Source organism: Rhododendron vialii, chromosome 4a (genome assembly GCF_030253575.1).
Source record: "Rhododendron vialii isolate Sample 1 chromosome 4a, ASM3025357v1".
Lineage (NCBI taxonomy): Eukaryota > Viridiplantae > Streptophyta > Magnoliopsida > Ericales > Ericaceae > Rhododendron > Rhododendron vialii.
In genome coordinates, this window is record NC_080560.1 from 14,761,707 (window position 1) to 14,782,074 (window position 20,368).

At 38.3% G+C, this 20,368-nt stretch overlaps 1 protein-coding gene across 5 annotated transcripts; it reads right to left on the reverse strand.

Annotated features, from left to right (window-relative positions):
* Positions 1 to 1,688: 1,688 nt before the first annotated feature.
* Positions 1,689 to 17,594, reverse strand: LOC131322154 (26S proteasome regulatory subunit RPN13). 5 transcript variants are annotated; one of them, XM_058353363.1, is made up of 14 exons: positions 17,469 to 17,594; positions 15,838 to 15,925; positions 15,308 to 15,400; positions 15,100 to 15,159; positions 13,499 to 13,537; positions 13,332 to 13,406; positions 13,167 to 13,233; positions 12,043 to 12,124; positions 7,898 to 8,013; positions 7,769 to 7,792; positions 3,316 to 3,410; positions 3,159 to 3,236; positions 3,021 to 3,075; positions 1,689 to 2,221 (listed from the first exon to the last, which is right to left on the reverse strand). In XM_058353363.1, the coding sequence occupies exons 2-14, from the start codon at positions 15,874 to 15,876 to the stop codon at positions 2,073 to 2,075; spliced, it is 972 nt and encodes a 323-aa protein (XP_058209346.1). In that variant the 5' UTR covers positions 15,877 to 15,925; positions 17,469 to 17,594; the 3' UTR covers positions 1,689 to 2,072. The 5 variants fall into 5 exon arrangements, with proteins under 5 accessions (XP_058209346.1, XP_058209344.1, XP_058209345.1 ...); XM_058353361.1 differs by having other exon boundaries at positions 7,769 to 7,798; XM_058353362.1 differs by having other exon boundaries at positions 7,769 to 7,798; positions 15,838 to 15,912; positions 17,469 to 17,562.
* Positions 17,595 to 20,368: the final 2,774 nt, after the last annotated feature.

Genomic DNA, 20,368 nt, shown 5'->3' on the forward strand with positions numbered 1-20,368 from the left:
TCTCTAAAAAGTTTGGCGGTTAGTAGCTCTCACATGCCCCACCTTTCATCTCGCAGTGCAAACAGCGGACCCGAGCCCAATTCATTTTCGAGAAAATTACACACACACCCCCCCCCCCTCCCCCCCCCCCCCCGCCCGCATTTATATATTTTAGACATGAACATCTCATAACCTTCAAAAATGCTCAAAAGCACCCCCTCATCATAACTGTTAACCAATCAGTACCCTTCTGTTAAAAGAGCGTTAAGATGAGGACAATTTTTTGTAGATGAGGAGGTCAGTGTGGGTCAGCACTTTGCTCATTCCGTTAACTGAGTTAGCCAATTTTTTATTTTATATAGATGAAGGGGTCTAAATGGACAATTTTAAACATTAGAGGGTCTTTATGTTCAAAATGTATAGTATAGATGAGGGGGTCTCCTCGTAGTTTCACCTTCATTTACAAACAAACTGAGCTTTTTCAGGCCTAGCCAAGCTTTAGAGTATTGAGCTCAGCTAGTTTACTACACGAGCCTAAAACTTGAACTTGAACTCGAACTCGAGCTTGAGCTCAGCTCGGTTACTAAACTAGTCGATTCGTTTGCAGCCCTACTTCCATTGGCCCACGTCCCAATGTGACATCAACACATTGGTTGAACGGATCCCACATTTCAAAATCTAACCAATCTCAAGCATTAGGGCAACGGAGAAGAGCTGGTACAACCATATCATGGTTTTACATGCGTTGTTGCATGTTTCCATCAACTCGTCTACGCAAAGGACACACACAGACTAGCCTGGTAAAATGCAAACTTACACACCATGAAGTGGACAAAATGTTGCAGAAATGTGGCAATATGTTGTAAATTGGAACACAGTAGCAGTCCATTGACTTGGAGTCACAGACAAAACAAGGATACGTATCCATAGTCGTTAAAAACCAACGATACACGATACGTATTCTACAATTTGTATTGTCTCTTTCGGGGAACGATACGTATCCCATCATGTATCATTTTTGTATAAAAATCATACGATACAACCGCGTATCCTACGATTACTTATTCGAAAAAGTCGGATCTTATTTCAAGAAGCGGAACCCCAAATGCATTAATCTAAGTCTTTTGATCTAATCGTGGCATCTTTCAAACCCTTTGATAGAAATTCAACCTCAATTTTGATCTTGTATAAAAATAAGAACCATACTATGATTGTTTTTTGTCTTACTTTTCTTTTCCTAACAAAAGAAACATAAAGCCTTAATATAATAAGCCCCTTGAGAGATTTAAAATTTTGCATCTTAATTTTTTTTTAAATATAAGCATAGTTTGTTGGTATTATTAAGTGCATCTACTTTTTAATTATGATTAACGTTGTTAAAATATAAACTAAATTTAGTATTTTGACAAAACTCCAATTGACAAAACCCAAATATGATAGATATTATCAAAAGAGAAATAAATATCTAGTTTTTAAAAACTCTAAAATATCTAGCTCTACAAGCTCTAAAATATCCTTGTGAAATATCTAAAAAAAAATTGTGAGAATTAAACTCGTGCAATTCTAGAATTACCTCAAAATTTATTATGTATAAAAATATCTTTGCACTAGAGTCTTCCATGGAGTAGTACAAATAGGGATGGGATCTAACTATTTTGTACCCAACCAAAAAAAAGTCAATACAAATACTCTCCTACTCCACACTTGTCTTTAGTAGTCTCCATCTTCCAAAAATATTGTCCAACTACACAATAGAAACTTTTACTCTTCCAGCAAATGTATCTCAAAATACACGATACGTATCTCAACACGAACTAAGTGAAAAACAATACACGATACATATCCCAATTTAAAAACATTATACGTATCTATACCAGGCACCAATAAAATTGGTGATCCTCCAAAACATTTTCAACATCTCAATTTCCGAGCAATTATAGTGTATCAACTAACTGAGATTTAATTAGACAGGTGACAATTTGTAATAAAACCAATCCCTAATCGACTGCTGCTTCTCTTTGACTTCTGTGACAATGTGACTATAAGTAAATGAAACTCCATACTTCCACAACAAACACCAGCAGTGGCTTCAACTATCTTCCCTCATCCATAGGATCACCACGGTTACTAGTCTCGGCTATTAAATCCTTTTCGCCTTGTGTAGAATCCTCGGGCTCGGGTTCTGAAATCTTCGGGACAGAATCTTCTAGTGCCTCAAGGAAAGAGAGCACTGTAAACTTGTCTGTCAAAAGTGCAAAGATAATTTGGGATCATGAAAAAGCATTTTCAATGCATAAAAATGCAACAATTTATAATGATAGACCATGCACTAGTAGTCTTTTTGTAAACCCCTGAACCAAATATAGAGTCCAAGGGTCTCTCTCAGTGTCAAGATGCCACAAGTTTGATAACAGCATGATATTCGATTTCTAGAAAGGAAAAATAGAACGTAGCCAAAGAAAATGAAGTAAAAAAAAAGGGGTGTTTTTTGGTTCTATCACAAGTCTTTAAAAAAAAGAACTACTAATTTTACCAAACCAAACAAATTTTCCTTTTTCCGTTAACCCGAGAGAATCATTATGTACAAAAGTGTTTCATGTCATATCACTTCCCTTCCATTGACCATCCCCATAAACAAAAACAGTGCTAAGCCAAAAAGACATCAAAGTAAAGGAAAGGATATGATAATTGAAGCTAAAGTTATGGGCTTTTAACCAGTATTTGATCTGTGATTTACAGGTGTTTTTTAGAGCCAAGTTTGTTATTCCTCAAACTAACAAAGCCAGCCAAAGGCAAAATTACTTATCTAACTCCTTTTTCTTTCTAGAGACAACCCTAAAATAAATTGCATTCCTTTCCTCAGCAAGCCGCAGATTCAGGAAATCTCCAAGACTACCATAAGCGATATAATGAGTAAACTAATTATTTTCTTCCCCAAAATGAGTACCAAAAAGAAATGAGATAAGCTAATTTTCTATGCAACTGTTACTGGCTTAATGATACATCCAGTTATTGGGAGGTTGAAACCGTTGCTGGCTTACATTTACTTGGGTCAATTCCAAACTGTGTCAGATCTATCTGCCCGGTTCGAAGCACCTAAACAAAGAACAGATCACAAAAGCTCTTAAAATTGGACAATATTTCATTGGGAAGAACATAGAGGTGTATGAATGTCTCACATAAGTAAATGAATCCACTTGTTGGCGAAATGGAGGGCTCTGAAGTAAATCGATTAGCTCCTCTGAAGTCCATTGGCCCTATAGGTCACAACAATTATCAGAAAAAAACATCAACAGAAAATTTAATGAATCAAAAGAACCAAAAAAACATACTTACCTCGGGTAAATAGGACACCAGCCGCTCCTCCAATGGAATATTCTCCAGCAAAGGGAATATCCAATCAGGCTTCAAAATATCTCCTAATCCAAAACCTAAAGAGCAGTACAAATGTCCAGAGAATTACATTCTGGTAGTTTGTAAATTATCCATGCATAGGAGGTTAAGACCGCATAATCTTTTAAGTCAACATGATTCATAGTCTTGCAAAACAATTTATCGACTCTCTTACAGGTCATAAACAAAATATTTCTGAGAAAAAATTGAAATGTTTACAGTCCTCAAGTCTCTCATCCAACTCTAAATGCAGGATCTATAGAACAAGGATTACAATGTCATATGTCTAAGCATTGGATTCATCAAATCTCCCAAGACACCAGTCTCCAGCAGTGTCGTCAAAATATCGAATCCTACAATACATTTGGAGGTAAAATCAACAAGATCTCCAAAGGCATAATATGTATAAACAAATATTTGTATTCCATAATATGTATAACTATATTTGACAAATACTTACACTGGTTGACATATCTTAAGGGGCGCCATCCCGATACAATTCGTAAAATGAAGACAATAGTACACAATACGTATCCTGTTTTGACAACCTAGGTCACCAGACCCCACTAAATATTTGAATCGTCCTGGTAAGCTGTTGTTACCCAGAAGTGAATGGTGTTCTTAGGTACCATAGAGCACAAGCACCATGCCATATAGGTAACACCTAATTAGGAATCTTTATGGAAAGTATAAACCAAAACATACATGCTTTCTTGTGAATGTCCAACGAGAAAGGATGTATACCCGCCAAGTTCTCATTTTCAGCATGGAAAATCTAGTGCATTTTAGGACTGTATGCAACATAGGGTATGAGTCGTATGACGTGGGAAAAGGAATCTTAAAGCACACCCACATTCAGCATTTTGCTTCATGCATGTCAACTTGAAATTTGTTCATCTGTTGGTTAAATTGCATAATTGAAAAACAATGAGCACAAAACAAAGAAGGGAAAATCATTTGAAAGGAGCTTATTTGCTCAAACATGAAGCATGGGTCCTTCAAAAGACATTCGGTACCCGTAACAGGTTCTTTTTCTGTACTGGTACACAACATGCTAGTTTTACCTGGGTACATGCATGCACGCCCAACGGACTTTTTCCAAGTGTTTCCATACCCCAGAGGTACCAGTACATACCCAATCTCTATTCTACTCTACTCGTAATAGCAATTCCTACTATACTGAGATGAAGTCAGCTTGATGAGACCTTTTTCTTTATCGTAATTTAATGCTTCTAGTTCTACCGAACACATTCTTCATGGTGATTAATTGGTTTCCAACCTCCTGGCCTTCAACGATGATCTGTAAATTAGATCCTTGATCACTTAAACCTTCTTTTTTTTTAAATCTATTTGATTTTAATATGCTACATAAAATTCATTATTTCTAATAGGAAAAAATTATATTTCTGTGGACAAATCCCAATTGTACTTGCACCCTACTCTTGGTAAGTCTAGTCATATCAACGTACCTGGACACATGCTTCACAACTTTCTGAAAGTATCCAGAGGGTTAATAGCACGAAGAATATGAAAAACCAAAAGCAGCAGCTACTGGATGGAACATCATAGGGTGAGATCCACAACAGATACTTAGGTTCAATTTCGCAATTGAGATGAAATGATGAAACACAAACTTAAGCAAGTTCCACATAATTAACAAGTACAATTACTCTATTCCCCTGGCAAGCACTCCTCACTTCATTTTTTATGAATATTCTTTCCTACTCAATTTGGTGTGAACCGTGTGACATAAAATATATCAATTTTGAAAAAAAAGGAGTACACGTTTAACTTGCGTTTCACGTCATGCGGACCTTGAATTTCATTAATTCACAAATATAACTATATAAGTACCAACGGCGTGTTATTAAAAATTCTAACACTTCTTTGAGTGTTTTGAAACTTGGGGTCCCAATTAACCTCTTTTTTGTTTGGTTCTTCTATTAAAAAATAGTTGGTTAGAAATTATTAAGATGACGATTTGAGAAGTTCTCAGGTGCAGTGATTGAAAAGTGTGAGGCGAACGCGAGCCGACAAAGCCCATAAAAGACGAGGCGACGAGGCGAGCGCCTCATTGAAGCGAAGCTAGCATTTAAAAAGAAAAAGAAAAAGAAAGATATACTACATAATAACATAACCGACAGCCCCTGTTTTCACTATTTCTCCCCTCAATCAGTCTTTTGCAGCACCAATCTGCCTCCGGCAACTCTCGCCGGCCTTCGTCTGTCTCCGGCGACACTTGCCGGACCTAGCCTGTCTCCGGCGACACTCACCAGACCCTCGCCTGTCTCCGGAGACCCTCGTCGGACTCTCTTTTGTCTCCGGTGACCTTGCCGGACCTGTGTTTGCCCTTCGGTAACCTCTGTCAGTGCTATGAAGCAATTGTTTTGACTGTTTTGATCTCATATTTGCAACACCCAGCCACCGGTGACCATCGTCGGACTCTGTTTTGTCGCCACAAAGCTTCAGCAGATCTCTGGAAGCTTCCAGCAGCATCCCGACAGCTTTGAAAGCCCTAAACGGCGCCTAGTCACGATTTTTTAGAGCGTCATGCCTAGGCGAGCTTCTTACGCCTAGTCAGCCGCCTCCTTCAACCTCGCCTAGGCACGCTTTTTCAATCACTGATCAGGTGATTCATAGAACCGAGAGGGAAAGTTTCGGGTTGGTATTCAAGTCCTTATAATGAGATGGAGGGGCATTTGGCCAGATATGAAGTTTAGGAGTGGGTACGTTGGTATTAGGCTTAGTTGCAGGGAGCTTACAAAGTGGGTACACTCCTGACACAGGAGATTGAATCAGCGCTCTGGAGTAAGGAGCGTGCTCCCATCTCGCTCCTATCGAGACGGGAGCACGCTCCTAAATAGGATGGGAGCTTCCACACTAATCTCAAGGAAGAAATTCGGACTTCTCTTTGCAAACATATGCAAGTGAAAAGAAGAGAGATTTAGGACTAAGTTTCGTATTTGACTTATCGATGTGTTTAGTCCATAAATTTAATATAAAAACTATATTGGGCAGTCTTTTCTCACTCATGTTTATATATAGTATATACGTATATACACACTCCTTTCGGCGTTCCCAACTTATGATCTCCAACAAAACCCCAGCCCAACCAGCCCCCTGCCCGCTCCTGCTCTCGTTCCCTCTTCGTGCAACTTAGTATTCAGGTCCTTATATCTAGGGAGAGAAAATAAACCCCCGAGTAGGAAGTAGGAACCACAATGAAAAGCTAAGAGTACACAACAATAAAACCCCAAGGCCCAGCGACTAATCTTTAGGCCCAGATTAACCGGCCTAGGCACTAGGCGATGCTCGGGCCCCCAAGGCCCAGCGACTTTTAGAACACTACTACAGAGGCGACCCTTGCTGCTAGGTGAAGGCCCAACCATACAGAAAGGAACTTGGTGACTAATGCTCAACAGTTGAAAGGGACATTCAATATTAACACGGTCAAGCGACCTTGACCGGATTGGCTCAAGGAGAAACCCAAGCACCAAACCCACAGTGACTCTTAAATGCAATGTTGGGTCCAACATGGCAAAATCCCAAGACTTGATTGGTTACTCAACATCTGGGTGGTATGGCAGCAAAATTGATTGAAAATAACACCTATTACCGTTGTGATACATGGTGTTCTAACTTGAAATTTCAGATACTGTTTACTTTCGGGCTATGAGATCTGTTAACTTTACTTTGAGATGCACAAATTTTTTTCCACCAAATTGATCTCAAGTAGTACCTCTAGTTCAAGTTCGCTCATAGTACACCATTATGCTCTTTTTATAAGTTATTATAGATCTCTTGTTTTGAACCCATACTCTACTATGCATGCTTTACCATTTACTCAACTGTAAGATGATGTAGCATTTAAAATTTCAGATGAGTAATTGAAAGCTAGCGAGGTGGTTAGTTACACTGGGGGACCCATTGTGAGTTACCTCTGAGGATTATACATGTGACATTTCTTCGAGACTGGATCTTGTTTCAGCTTGATTTTTGTATCACCGATCATTATGCGACATTGCAGATTACGTATTTTGGAACAGTTGGCAGTTTAGTAACTTGTTTGCCCGACAATTTCAGTTTTTGATTCTCCACTGATTCATATCTTGCATGGGTTAGCATTTAATGCATACTTAGCTGTTTGGCTTGCCCTTAGAATTTCATGATCCATACAATAAAGGCTTTGGGTTGTGATATAACGTTCAAAATTTCGAGCCTAACAAATGTTAAGACATGATGAATAAATTTATGGTCCCAGAGAATCTAAGAATATATTGCATTGCCAAAAAGTACATGGTATGTACAATTCCCACGTGAGCATATGTTTGCCTGAAGTTCTCCATTTCTACTATAAAACAGAGGCAATCAAACATTAAAATCGTGCGACTTATACCTGCATCTGGATCTTCAACTTCACCTACAACACAATAACCAGGAAACAACAGTTTGTTAGAAGCTCAAGCAATCCATAGCAAAAGGATATAGCAAAAAGCTTTCCCTTAAAGGAAGAACTGAGTTGCACCTGCGGGCCCAATATTACTCAATATTCTCTGCAGATCTGCCAATTTTACAGGTCCCGAAGAGGTTACATCACTAGTTACTTCTGTGCCCATGCTTGAACCAACCAAATTTCCAGCCCTATAATTGTTTCAAATAAAAAAGAAGAAGAAAGGAATAAGGTAGTTTATATCAAGACAAGGTCCAGATATGGCAAGTCATATCTCGGAAAGATTATGCACAATGGAGAAGGAAATATGCAAGTCGGAGATGTAAGAGAAAATAGTATGCGTACATCAGGACATGCAAACTACCCACGAACAGAAAACACCTCCATTTTACGAAAATCATTATCGCTAGGCACAATAACAACAAAATAAAATATACATACACCTGTTACAAAGGTAGTGTAAGTGGATATGGAAAACTCTTGGAGCATACAAGGTTCTGAAAAACACAAATCTGATGCCAACTGTTAAAGAGTATAAGAACAGGCCTAAATTGCGCAATTCGGAATGTTAGGCCTCACGGGCCACATGTCGACCCTTTCTTCACAGAAGGAAGCACAGCCTAAATCTCTGAACTCAAATCCTTAGTTGCACGAAGCGGAAGCGGGGGGCAGGAGCGTGGGAGCGAGGGAATACAAAAGCTCCCAAGGTTGGGAGCGTGAAAGGAGTGTGTACATATGTTATGAAAATAATGTAGCATAGAGTATTCACTTTAAAATTATAATCATTTTAGGAAGTAAAAATATAGGCCAAGTTCTCCATAAGTGTAAGAAATGGGCTAGTGTTAGATATCATATTACTTGGGCTAGATATATGAGTTCATCAAAGACCAATTAATAAAGCCAAGTGATAAGTCCCTATTTTTCTATACAAAGATCATACAAAAACTTCCATCTTTGTCAGGAGCGGGCTCCCAAGGTGGGAGCGGCACCACTTTAGGAGCTCCCTACAACTGAGCTCAAATCAACTGATTCAAGCACTATTTTGCTCACAATCCTAGTACCTACAGAGTACAGAGCAATCATGCCCATGAATCCATTGGTCAATTATTTACACCAATGATAACTCTTGCATAACTAGTTGTACTTACAAAAAGAAATGCATCGCAAGCTTGGTTATACATCCAAATGAACAATGAAGAATGAACATCTAATCTCCAATTAACTTTAAAAAGGAGCTCCCGGACTACATTTCAACAATTTATGCAAGTGCCAAAGCTTAAAAAGCTTGATTGAAATGCAATACAATGTTAATGGTTTAGAGCCGCCAAACCGTTAATCAGATAAAGAAATTGAAAGGGTCCTTTTCCAATTGTGAATCCTATCGAACTGTGAATCACTTTAATTTGGTCACGTCTTCTGGAATATACTGAAGAACATGTTGAGATTCATATCTATTGTGGAAACTTTATATCCATCTCAAAATTAATTGGCAATGGTAGAGAGGTCCCTCATGTTATTAAGTGATCACTCATTCCACTCCCAAGCAATATGGGACTCTATTTTCTTAACATCCCCCTCACATGCAGCCGCGTTTGAGGCCTGTCACGTGAAGCCTCTTTTTGGGTCTATCATCATGCAGTCTTTTTGTTGGTCTATCATAGTGGGGTGTGGATTGTGAATTTTATAAAATGTGAGATCGAATAGGCCCTTCTCTGATATCATGTGAAAACTTTATGTCCATCTCAAAACCAATTGGCAATGAGTTGAGAGGCCCCTCATGTTATTAAGTGATGAGTGATCGCACATTCTACTCCCAAGCAATGTGGGACTATGTTTTCTTAAGAGATTTTTACCTCTAAGTAAAGAAAAATGACTTATTTCCCATTAAGGGATAAACTCATTTTTTATTTACCTCTATGTACAACCTCATTGATAAGAGTACCCTTTAACACACAATATTACACTATTATTGGGGGTTTATGCTCTTTCATAGGGTTTTAGGATTCACTTTCCTATCATAGGGTTTTAGCAGTTTAGGCACTTTCATAGGGTTTTAGGGTTTAGGCACTTTCATAGGGTTTAGGGTTTTAGGCACTTTCATAGGGTTTAGTAGTATAGGCACTTTTATAGGGTTTTAGTATGTTAGATTTTTCAGGTATGGAATTAGGCTTGTTTCACACACACACACACACACACACACACACACACACACACAAAAAAAAAGAGTTGCACGTGCTTTTTTAGAAGTGGCTTGGACTTGCGCATGTAATGGGTCCAAAATTTGGACCCAGCGGTAAAATCCCATTTTCTTAACATCTATTATGCCTTTGCATGACAAAGATATATTGTAAAGGTAATTATGTAAGGCCTAAATTAATACGAAGCTTGTCTTGAGGGATGAATTGAGGATCACGCAGACTAATAGGGAAGACCCTTGATTGAACTGCAAAAAATACGGATTCTGGTTCCTTATGAAAGAAAAAGGGTTCAAATCACCCTTTTTAGTTCATTAGTATTTAGGACAATTATATTCCACATTTTGTCTTGGCCTCTTTTCACTTCATTAGCTATTTTGCCATGATTATTGATCCATACACGTGCGAACTTATGGAAAGAACAATCTAAGAAACATTAAACGATAAGATAAAAATTCATATTTCGAATCAATGAAATCCTATATACAATATTATACCCACTCCAAGATTCTCAACTTCATAAATTTTCAGCATTAACATTTGTATTTTGTACCAAAACTGGAGTCTATCTATACTTGTGTGAAAAAGGCGGAATGAATGTTATGAGAAAATAACTAAAAAGATCCAATATTTTCAAACTTTTTATGCTTTTATCTTCATCAAATGGGTGGATAACAGATATTTTGCAGTTCATGTAATCCTACTAATCTCCTCAAAAGGTTTCCAAAACCGAAATCTCCACACTTCTTCAAACATCTAACTTTAAACAAGTCCTTTCGTTGAAACATGTCGATAAAGTGAACCATTTTTGAGGTGTATCTAATCCAACTGCATGATACATGTAGTGAATCATAAAATTTTCATCTTCTAGTGATTAAAATGGACAGCAAGGTGTATCGAATCGTACGATACACATCATGCCTCGTATCATTGTGATAACAGACCTGGTTATAACTCAATCCTTGGTTGAAATCCAAGAAAGAGGCACAACCAATATAATGCATCTTACAAAGTGCTCAAACAAAATGTCTGATGCATCTAAAACACAACCCTGGCCACTATATTTCTTAGTTGCACGGAGTGGGAGCACAGATGGGGGGGAGAGGCTGGGAGCATATAGAAGGTCCAAAGGTAGGAGTTGCATATGTTATTTGAGTAAAGAAATATTTTCAAAATGTGAACAAATATCAAAAGTGGTCAGCTTTATGTCCATTGCAACTTTCATCAAACCAAACCAAACAGAGCCTTACGTCCCAAGCCTTATGTCCCAATCACTTGGACCTTCTATATGCAACTTTCATCCATGAAAAAAAAAACAATTTAACACTACGTAAATATTGAATGCTAGTGCTCCATTCTCATAATTGAACAATTCATGATTAAGATTTGCACCATAAAATTTGATACACCAAGCAATCAATTCGGTTCTGTGGGGTGTATCGCTGAAAGTATGAATCATATTAGAATGCAAATTGGTTCATTACACTAAGTAGGTGTCAACAATCCTTGAGAAGAAGCCAAGTACAACTTTAATCACATGCACACACACAAATATGTATGTGTATGTGCATACATATATATAAGTACACACACACACAAATAGAGAGTAAGAGAGAGAGAGAGGAGTGCAATTTTGTTCACCCTCCTTAAAAGAGGGTGAACATTACCCTCCTTATTGGTTGAAATGGTGTGGATCCCACCACAAAGTGATATCATGCTTACCATGCAAAACACTTTTTGGTAAGCATGATATCACTTTGTGGTGGGATTCACACTATTTCAACCAATAGAAAGGAGGGTAATGTTCACCCTCTTTTAAGGAGGGTGAACAAAACTCAACTCGAGAGAGAGAGAGAGTGAAGTGAAGAATCAAATACTTCTCCACTTGAAGGCTAAAGCATTAACTAGCTTCTTCACCAAAACTTTCCGTGAAGATTACAGCATCCAATACTTCTTCACACACAAAGGTCTTTCATGAAAAAACCCTGACAAAGTGCAGAAACAGTAATTCACCTGAAGAATTACCTTGATGAGATATCGTCATCAGCTATGTCTTCGGAACTCTGTAACGGAACAGAAGCGTCGGGCTCTTCCTCACCAAGAAACTCTACAAATCAGAAATCCAAACATTAATCCTAAGTTGGTTGGGGGAGATAATCTCACAACTAAACCTGATCAAGGTTCTAAAATATCACACTCAGTTAAAGAGTCGCTCCAAAAGCAGTGTTCTAAAAGGCGGCCAGCCGCCTAGGCCGATTAGTCCCTGCCTAGGCACTAAGCGGTGGTCCGACGCCTAGATTAGACAGCCGACTAGTCGAGCGCCTAGTCCCCACCTAGGCACTAGGCGCCCCTTCTCCGCCCGACTAGTGCCTAGCAATTTTTAGAACATTGTCCAAAAGCAAATAAAACCACGAAATTTGAAGAGAGAAAAAAACAAAACAAAATCCAAAAGTAATCGTGGATTTTAAGCATTCTTGGAGTTCAAATTTTCCTACAAAATAAAACACAGCCACTAAAAGCAAGGTTTCTTGCAAAGGGATTGCACAGTCAAAGGGGACAGTGTTACAGTAAAAGAAAGAGGAGAGGAAATCGGTATTTGGACCATCTCCAGGTCGGTAGACGTTGGGACTTGAAAGTTCACAACGTAATTAGGAAGACAAGATCAACATGACTAAAATATAGCATGTGAGCACATCATTTTCACAAAACCCTCATGAAAGGTCATTCTTGAAAGCGACTTCTACCGGAAGTCTTCTTCAATTAACCAGCTAACAAGAAGATGAGTGTCGATAAAAAAAAAAAACAAGTAGATGAGTTATGCACACAATCTAATCACTGCACAGATGATTAGGTAAATGGTTATTTTCAAGAGTATTTGCAACTTTATCAACCATGGCAACGCCAAGGTGTAGAGTGGAATTTTTTTTTTTATTCGGCTAGAGTGGACTTTGTTAGAACTGCAACTTAAACAAAACCTACAACATAAACAAATGCAAGTGCAAGGACACATGAAAAAGAGGTCCCGTAACCAATGAAAAATTACAACTTCAGATAGCGCAGAGGGGTAAACAAGGATCCATGTAGCTGTTTTTCCATATGCCAAGACAAGGTATCAGAATTTCATGAAATGTAAATTTGAATTCGTATACCTAACGGCCGGTTGATGTAGAAGTTGACCAAGTCACATAACTGTGAATCACCTTCTGGGTTTGGCTCCTGAACCCAGTTCAGATAATAATGGTTAGAACTCACACTCAATACAGGTTATCTAGTGCACAAAACGATGCGGAAAAAAAGTTGAGTTGTAGCCTGACCTGCATCCAAAAGAAGAACTTCCTATCATCGGTATTGAACTTTAAGATGTAAACCCTTCCAGATGCTTGTGTAACCTGAGTAAAAATATTTATGCAACAATTGTCACAGAGCAACACAAAAAAGATATCAGGCAAATGGCTAAAATAATCAATACCCAATTACATACCTTCTCAAAAACTGCTTCCTCAGGGAAAACAATTTGATCCTATTTACTATGTCAAAGAAAACCACAAAGGTAGCCATGCAAGAGATACAACAGGAATATGAAGAGCACTGCTAATGTTGAGAAAGTAAAATGACACACAATCAAAAGCACGTGCTCATTATTGCTTTTAGGATTTGAACAGTCTATAAATACGACTTTAAGTCTCTCATTTGAGGGGAGGAAGAGATGTGGGAACCTTCAGACTTAGTTAAGAGCTGCCACTGCAGCCATGTATCCTTGCTCCTCTCTGCTCACTATTCTTCTCCCTGTGGATTCCTAAGAAGCATGGATACGGACATGGACACTACATGAATACGAGGGCACGTGAGTTTTCCAAAAACTAGGACACGGACACGTTTGGGGATGTGCTAAGTACATACATAAACATATATTTGTGTATACATACTATTCATATATCATTGAAAATATTATTTTTTCCAAATTAAAGATGAAAAAATACTACAAAAATGAAAACAGCTGATTGTTATTTCATCCTTAGGTTATTCAATAATTTGGTTCAGATTTCAAATATGATATTTTTTACCCGTTTCAAGTTTTAAAAATTACATTGTGTCCGGTACATGTCAAAGCGTGTCGAAAATGTGTCCAACTCAGAAATAATAAGTAATAATAAGTAAATGCTCGGACACATATTTCATGTGTCAGGAATGTGTCCAAGCGTGTCTGCGTTTGACGAGACTGTACGTGCTTCTTAGGCCGATTCAAAGCCCCCTGTGAAATTCTATAGTTCTCTCCCCCCTTCCTTTACTTTCTATCTATTATCCATGTGGTTTCAAGCCCTTAGTGGGACTAGGGTTTCAATGCATCTTGGCAATATTTAGATGAAAGAAAAGAATTGAAGTGTTTCACTTTTATTAGAGTGTCCAGGTTTAATTGATTCCAAGAAAAGCTTCTCACAGATAGTTTCCAACTGCATTTATTGTCCTACACTCCTCAAATTTGATGATCCTACACCCCTTATTCTCAAGCTAAAAGTTCTTTATAAATGCCCCATATGGCTCTTGAAAGATCATCCAACAATATGAAGAACTTCCTGACTCCCCCAACACCAACAGCACTTAAATCTCCAGTTCTCATATTTCTGTTTGACCAAAAAAATAAGTTTCTCCAGTTCTCTAAGCTATCACACTCCACTTCCTTAAAGGCGGTGTGCCAGCTTACAATATACGGTTTCCCCATATGGTGCAAAAGGATTCTAAATATTGACAATTTGATGATCCTACACCCCGTGCCATCAAGCTAAAAGTTTTTCACCAATGCCCCAAATGGATCTTGGAAGATCATCCAACAATAAGAACTTTCTTTTTTCCCCATCCATTTTCCCATGTCAGTTACTAAATTCGATGCTCCCATACGGTGCAAAAGCATTCCAAACATAGAGAATGAGTTGTCTTAATATTGAGTACACAATTTAGTAATAAATGCACGACTTTACACATAAGTTTATACAATAATCAGATAACCTAAAAGCCCACAATAAAATGAAAAAATCAGCCAAGCCATAACAAAGCATATCAAGGGACAAAAAAGAATTAGGATACATCTTCGACAACGTTACGAGTGCGATCAAGCCATTGAAAATGGACCAATCCCTCTTCACCCTAATAGAGAAAAGGAACTTTAACTTCACTTTACAAGTCTAAAATTGGACAATCACAAATGGTTGCTCAGACATGCTTGAGAGTGCTCCTAGGAACCAAATTAAAAAGAGGAGTGAAGAAACCATAGCTCATGGTTAATTGCTCATACCCTTCCCATGCGAACAAGCCCTTTATGTGGATCTGGAACAACACGTTTTCCCTCCATAATCATTCTACCAGCACGAAATTCCATAAAGATTTCCTGTCCATTAAGGTAGCTAATAATTCAAACATCCGATGTCAATCTATAAAATTTAAGGACCCAAGAAGAAAGGAAAAAAGTGAAACGATAGCGAACGAGAAGAGGAGGGACTGCAACAAAATCCGAATGATAAGCAATCCATAACTTAGTATGGGTGCTGAGTGTTGTAATCAAGACACAGGCATAAGCTAGGGTTGCAATTTAGACTTATCATAGAACTTATTATCCAAAGTACCAGCTAGTAAGTATGCATCTTACCATAGCTCATTATGAATGTCCAAAGACACATTGCTAATTACACAACATCTTTCATGCCAAAAATATGAAGAAAATAAGTGAATCCAACCTGATTCAAACCCAAAAAAACATGGGAAAAAATTCAAGAAGAAACTCAAAAATAAGTGTTGACAAGTTCATTTAGGGTCATATATCCATACCTGCATTGCAGGAAAAGCCTCTGTTGCTGATGAACCCATTAGTCCACTGCTTTTTGCTTTCCTCACCACAAACTACTACGCAAGATAACTGAAAATAGTACCATCAAAACTTCATACGGTTATAAGTAAATCAAGGATAACGAAAGGTAAAGCACATCTCCAACCCTGGCACCTCTCTCCACTCGAGTCCTCGACCCAAACCTATATCAAAATGAGTTTTACACAAACGAAGGAGACTCTTTTCTTCCCTCAATCTTTTTCAAGGCCCATTTGTGACTCTCAAAATGCTAACTACACCATTAGTGAAGCGCTTACTCACATTTATGCTTATAACAGTGTTACTAATTGGGGCGAATCATAAAAAATGAAGCTTTTATTCAAATTTGACTCAATTGAGTACAATGTTTCCATGCAATGCTACTACCCAAGCAAATTATGCTTTGGTAAGAACATCCTGAAACATGGTACACTTCCATTCCAAAATGGTACATTTAGTGATCCAAAGCCATCCCCAAAGTTTCTCGCAAGAGAGAGAAAAAAAAACACAGTCTATTAAGGTAAAACCTCTAGCGAGAACAGAATATTGGTGACAGAAAATGTAATGAATTCGGCCATTATGTTCCTCTAAATGTGTTTAGAATGACTAATTTTCAAAAATAGTATTTAGTTTTGCTGGATGTTTATTCCTATGAAGGGTAAGTTGAAATTTTGTTATCTAGAAGCCTACCCCTAGCGGACCACAATTAGACATGTGTTGCTTCCGTTCCCGATCCTCGTACCGATATGATCCACGTTCCAGATAAGTCCCAGAGACCCCAACTAGCGCGGACACGGATACGGATAAGGACATGGACATGGTAATTCTAAAAAAAATGGGGATACGGACACGAGACACCGGACACGGAAATTCTAAAAAAATGGGAATACGGACACGAGACACCAGACATGGAAATTCTAAAAAAATGGGGATACGGACACGACGGGGACACGTCATGTGTGTGTGTATAATTTTCTTTTTTTTTTCTTCCATGCTTAAATTGCAAAATGTAAACAATGAGCATTCATAGTCATAGATTTAATACAACCCAATCGAAGGAGAAAGCATCCATAGTTCCATAAACTAAGCAACCATGCGTCCAAATATCAATTAGACCCAACTTCCATCACTTCCTCCATAACATAATTGTGCCATATCTGTACTTGTAACAGTCTCACAGGGCCCTACCCTTCTCCTTTAATTTTCAACAAATGAGCTTTCACCCTTGTATATGAACCATGTTTTGTTACACCACAAAAGTTGCACTTCCATTTGAAATTTCCTCCTTTTCCACCAAATTTTTACAATCTAGTTACCAATTTCCAAAGTATCTGATCCCTCCACCGTGGTTTTGGATGCGCTACTAGCACTCGTTGGGGAAGACACGTTCCATATGAATGTATGGTATTAACATGGTTCAAATGAATAAAAAACCTGTATGCAGTACTAGTATGTCTGTCTATATATTTCTGCTTTCTCTTGTATACATACATATACATGCATGCAAATACAGACACGAAGAGAGAGACAGAGAGAGGAGAGGCAGAGAGAGAGGAAGAGAGAGAGAGAGAGAGAGAGAGAGAGAGAGAGATACCCGAGAGAGGTGAGACGAGAGAGAGGGAGACTGAGAGAGCTCTTCTTCTGGTCGACCTAGGGCTTGGAAGAATGAATCGACTGAACGGTCTGTACCAGTCGATGTAGGAATGTATTTAGTTTAACCGAAATGTTTTGAATAATTTCATATTGACCTCAAAAAATTAAAAATATTAGAGTTTGACCCCAATCGTGTCCGGGACTCGATTCCACCAATATCAAAACAAACCCAAAAACCCAACCATACAAATTTCAAAGTGCACATTGTGTGCATACCAACTGGGACTGTTAAACCTTGGCTAAGTGACCTTGGCCTAAAATTTAGGGTATGCTCCCTCTTGAGTTTTCAAGTTCGATTCTCCTCGCCAGCAACTCTTTGGGCCATCTCACCCCACGCGTAAGCCTGTGAAACGATTATGGGAGGAGATGTAAGAATTAGTCCAAGTTGTGCACGAGCTGACCCGGAATACAATACATTACAAAATAAAATAAAATAACAGGGACTATTCAATGTGTCAAACTAAACACCTAAGGTAATCAATAGAAAGTTTTAATAATGGCATAGGGCACTGAGAGAAAAAATCGTCCGTACGAAACAAACGAGGGCAAAAGTAACTTAACCAATTAGAATGTTCCAATTTAGGTTGTATAAAACCCTAGTTTGATTACGGGCAGGATAGAGGTGGAATAAAGATTAACAAAGAGGATTAAGGTCTGTTGACCTAAACTTTTAGTGTATGCGTGCAATCGAATATGTGTACGTGTCACAGTGTTAGTCTGTATCTATGCATGTGTACGTGTGCAATCGAATCTTACGATAACAAAAAAAATTTGAAGACCTGCTGACTGATACGGAGAGAGATAGAGAGAGATGCAATTTATGTCCCTCCTAGAAAGCAGGATTTTCCTAGTGGACTTTCTATTTTTTTATGCTATAAGTAGCATTGGTGGTTGGGTGGCCCTAATGCCACGACTACTTTTGTTGAAGCCACGACACTTTTCTATTCTTGACAACTTTAACCCTTCTCTCTCTCTCTCTCTCTCTCTCTCTCTCTCTCTCTCTCTCTCTCTCTCTCTCTCTCTCTCTCACATTGCCTATCATTTACAAATCAAAATATGCCCCTACACGCATATCTCTTTTCACAAATCCATCTCTTCCTAATCAGAAACCTACTCCTCACGTTCCCTCCCTCCTCCTCTTTTCCTTTGTGCATGCCCTCACAAATCTGATCAACCACTGTCGCGTTCATCAATCTCAAAAACTTGCCCGAATTCTCTAGGGATATACCTCACAAAAAATCGCCAAAAGCCCACCTCATCTTGTACAAATACCGGCTGCTTTGTTGATGATGTTGGATCAACCTTATTCGATATATCCTTTGGGCTTTGATACTCACATTTCGGAATGACGCGATTAGCGAAATGTTGTGGGGAAAAAATCGTACCCATTGGTGGAAGTCACCGATTTGATTTTAATTCCGAATCTCTGATTGTGATTCAATTGTTGGGGGAAAAATAAGTAGTCATCTGTGGAACAAAACTCGTTTAAAACTTTTGTTTTTGTTTTAAGGCTTCAAGCAATATGTACTGTAAATTGAAATGGAGGCAGAGCTGAGGAGAGGTGGATTTGTGGTGGTCTACTGGAGGGAGGACGCCCAAGGTTTGAATTGGTGAAACTTCAAAAATATGCACGCTAACTGTGATCTGGGTTCCAAATGGTGAAGAAGAAAGGAGAAGGAGAGAGAGAGAGAGCAGGGTTAAAGTTGTCAAGAACAGGAAAGTGTCGTGGCTCCAACAAAAGTAGTCGTGGCATTAGGACCACCCTTGGTGGTTAGTAGTTAAATTTACGACTAACCATAAATCTGTGTAATCAACCTGAAACCTTACCCCTGCACGCTTAGGTTCCCCTCCCATGCCGGTAGGCCAAAGGACCGTTCACATAGCGGACTAAAGAATGGGATATTAATTTATTATTACCACTACAACAGTAGGGGGAAAAAATAACAGAGCGTGGGATATTAATTTATTACCACTACGTTACCACTACAACAGTGGGGGAAAAAATAACAGAGCATGGGATATTAATTTATTACCACTACGTTACCACTACAAGAGTGGGGGGGAAAAATAACAGTTGCTCTAATCCTAGTTGTCCAACTCACTCTGAGTAAAGTAAACCCCCGTTTAGTTGCTGCAAGAGGGAAAGAAAAGTAAGAAAATGAACTTTCCTACTGACACAGCAAATTTACGCACAGATTACGTTGTGGCTCTTGTGAGGTCTATTACGGGTTCCACACAAATATCCGAGCTGTTTATTATGTTTAAAACATTTTTTCAAGGGCCCTCGAAAAAAAATCAGCTCAATCTAATATCTATAAGTGCTTAATCTAATCGTCTAACTTTTCATTTAGATTTTTGGAAAATGAAAAGTTAGACGATTAGATCAAGAATTTATAGGTATCAAATTGAGCAGGGTTTATTTTTTTATTTTTGCGAAAGCCCCTAAAAAAATGTTGTAAACATAATGAACGGCTCGGATCATTTGTGTAAGATCCATAGTAGATCCCATAACGATCTGTGCACAAATTTGCTATGTCCACTGACTTTTCGTAAGAAAATTACTTCTTCTTCTTTTTTGTATTTTATCCGTTTAGTTAGTTACGGAACCCATGTCTTTAATTTTCTTACCAGGATTGGTTTTTCTTCAAAACTTGTCCAGGGGAAAATACAATTTTTTTGAAAATTCACACTTTTTACGGTAGTTCTCGACATAATTAAATAGCTACACTTTACTGCTGTAATTGTTCAACTTCAAGAATTTGTGGCCTAAATTCTTGATAAGTGAAAGGAGCCTTGAGAAATAGGAGTATGAAACACTCCAATAGTCAAGCTTAAATTTGC

Excerpts from the sequence above, each read along its gene's own strand:
- LOC131322154 (XM_058353361.1), bottom strand. The coding sequence starts at position 15,876 with ATGGGTTCATCAGCAACAGAGGCTTTTCCTGCAATGCAG. Across the intron at positions 13,234-13,331 it reads AGTTCTTCTTTTGGATGCAG|GAGCCAAACCCAGAAGGTGA; the intron begins GTCAGGCTACAA and ends AACTGGGTTCAG. Across the intron at positions 7,799-7,897 it reads GAGTAATATTGGGCCCGCAG|TTGTAGGTGAAGTTGAAGAT; the intron begins GTGCAACTCAGT and ends CTGGTTATTGTG.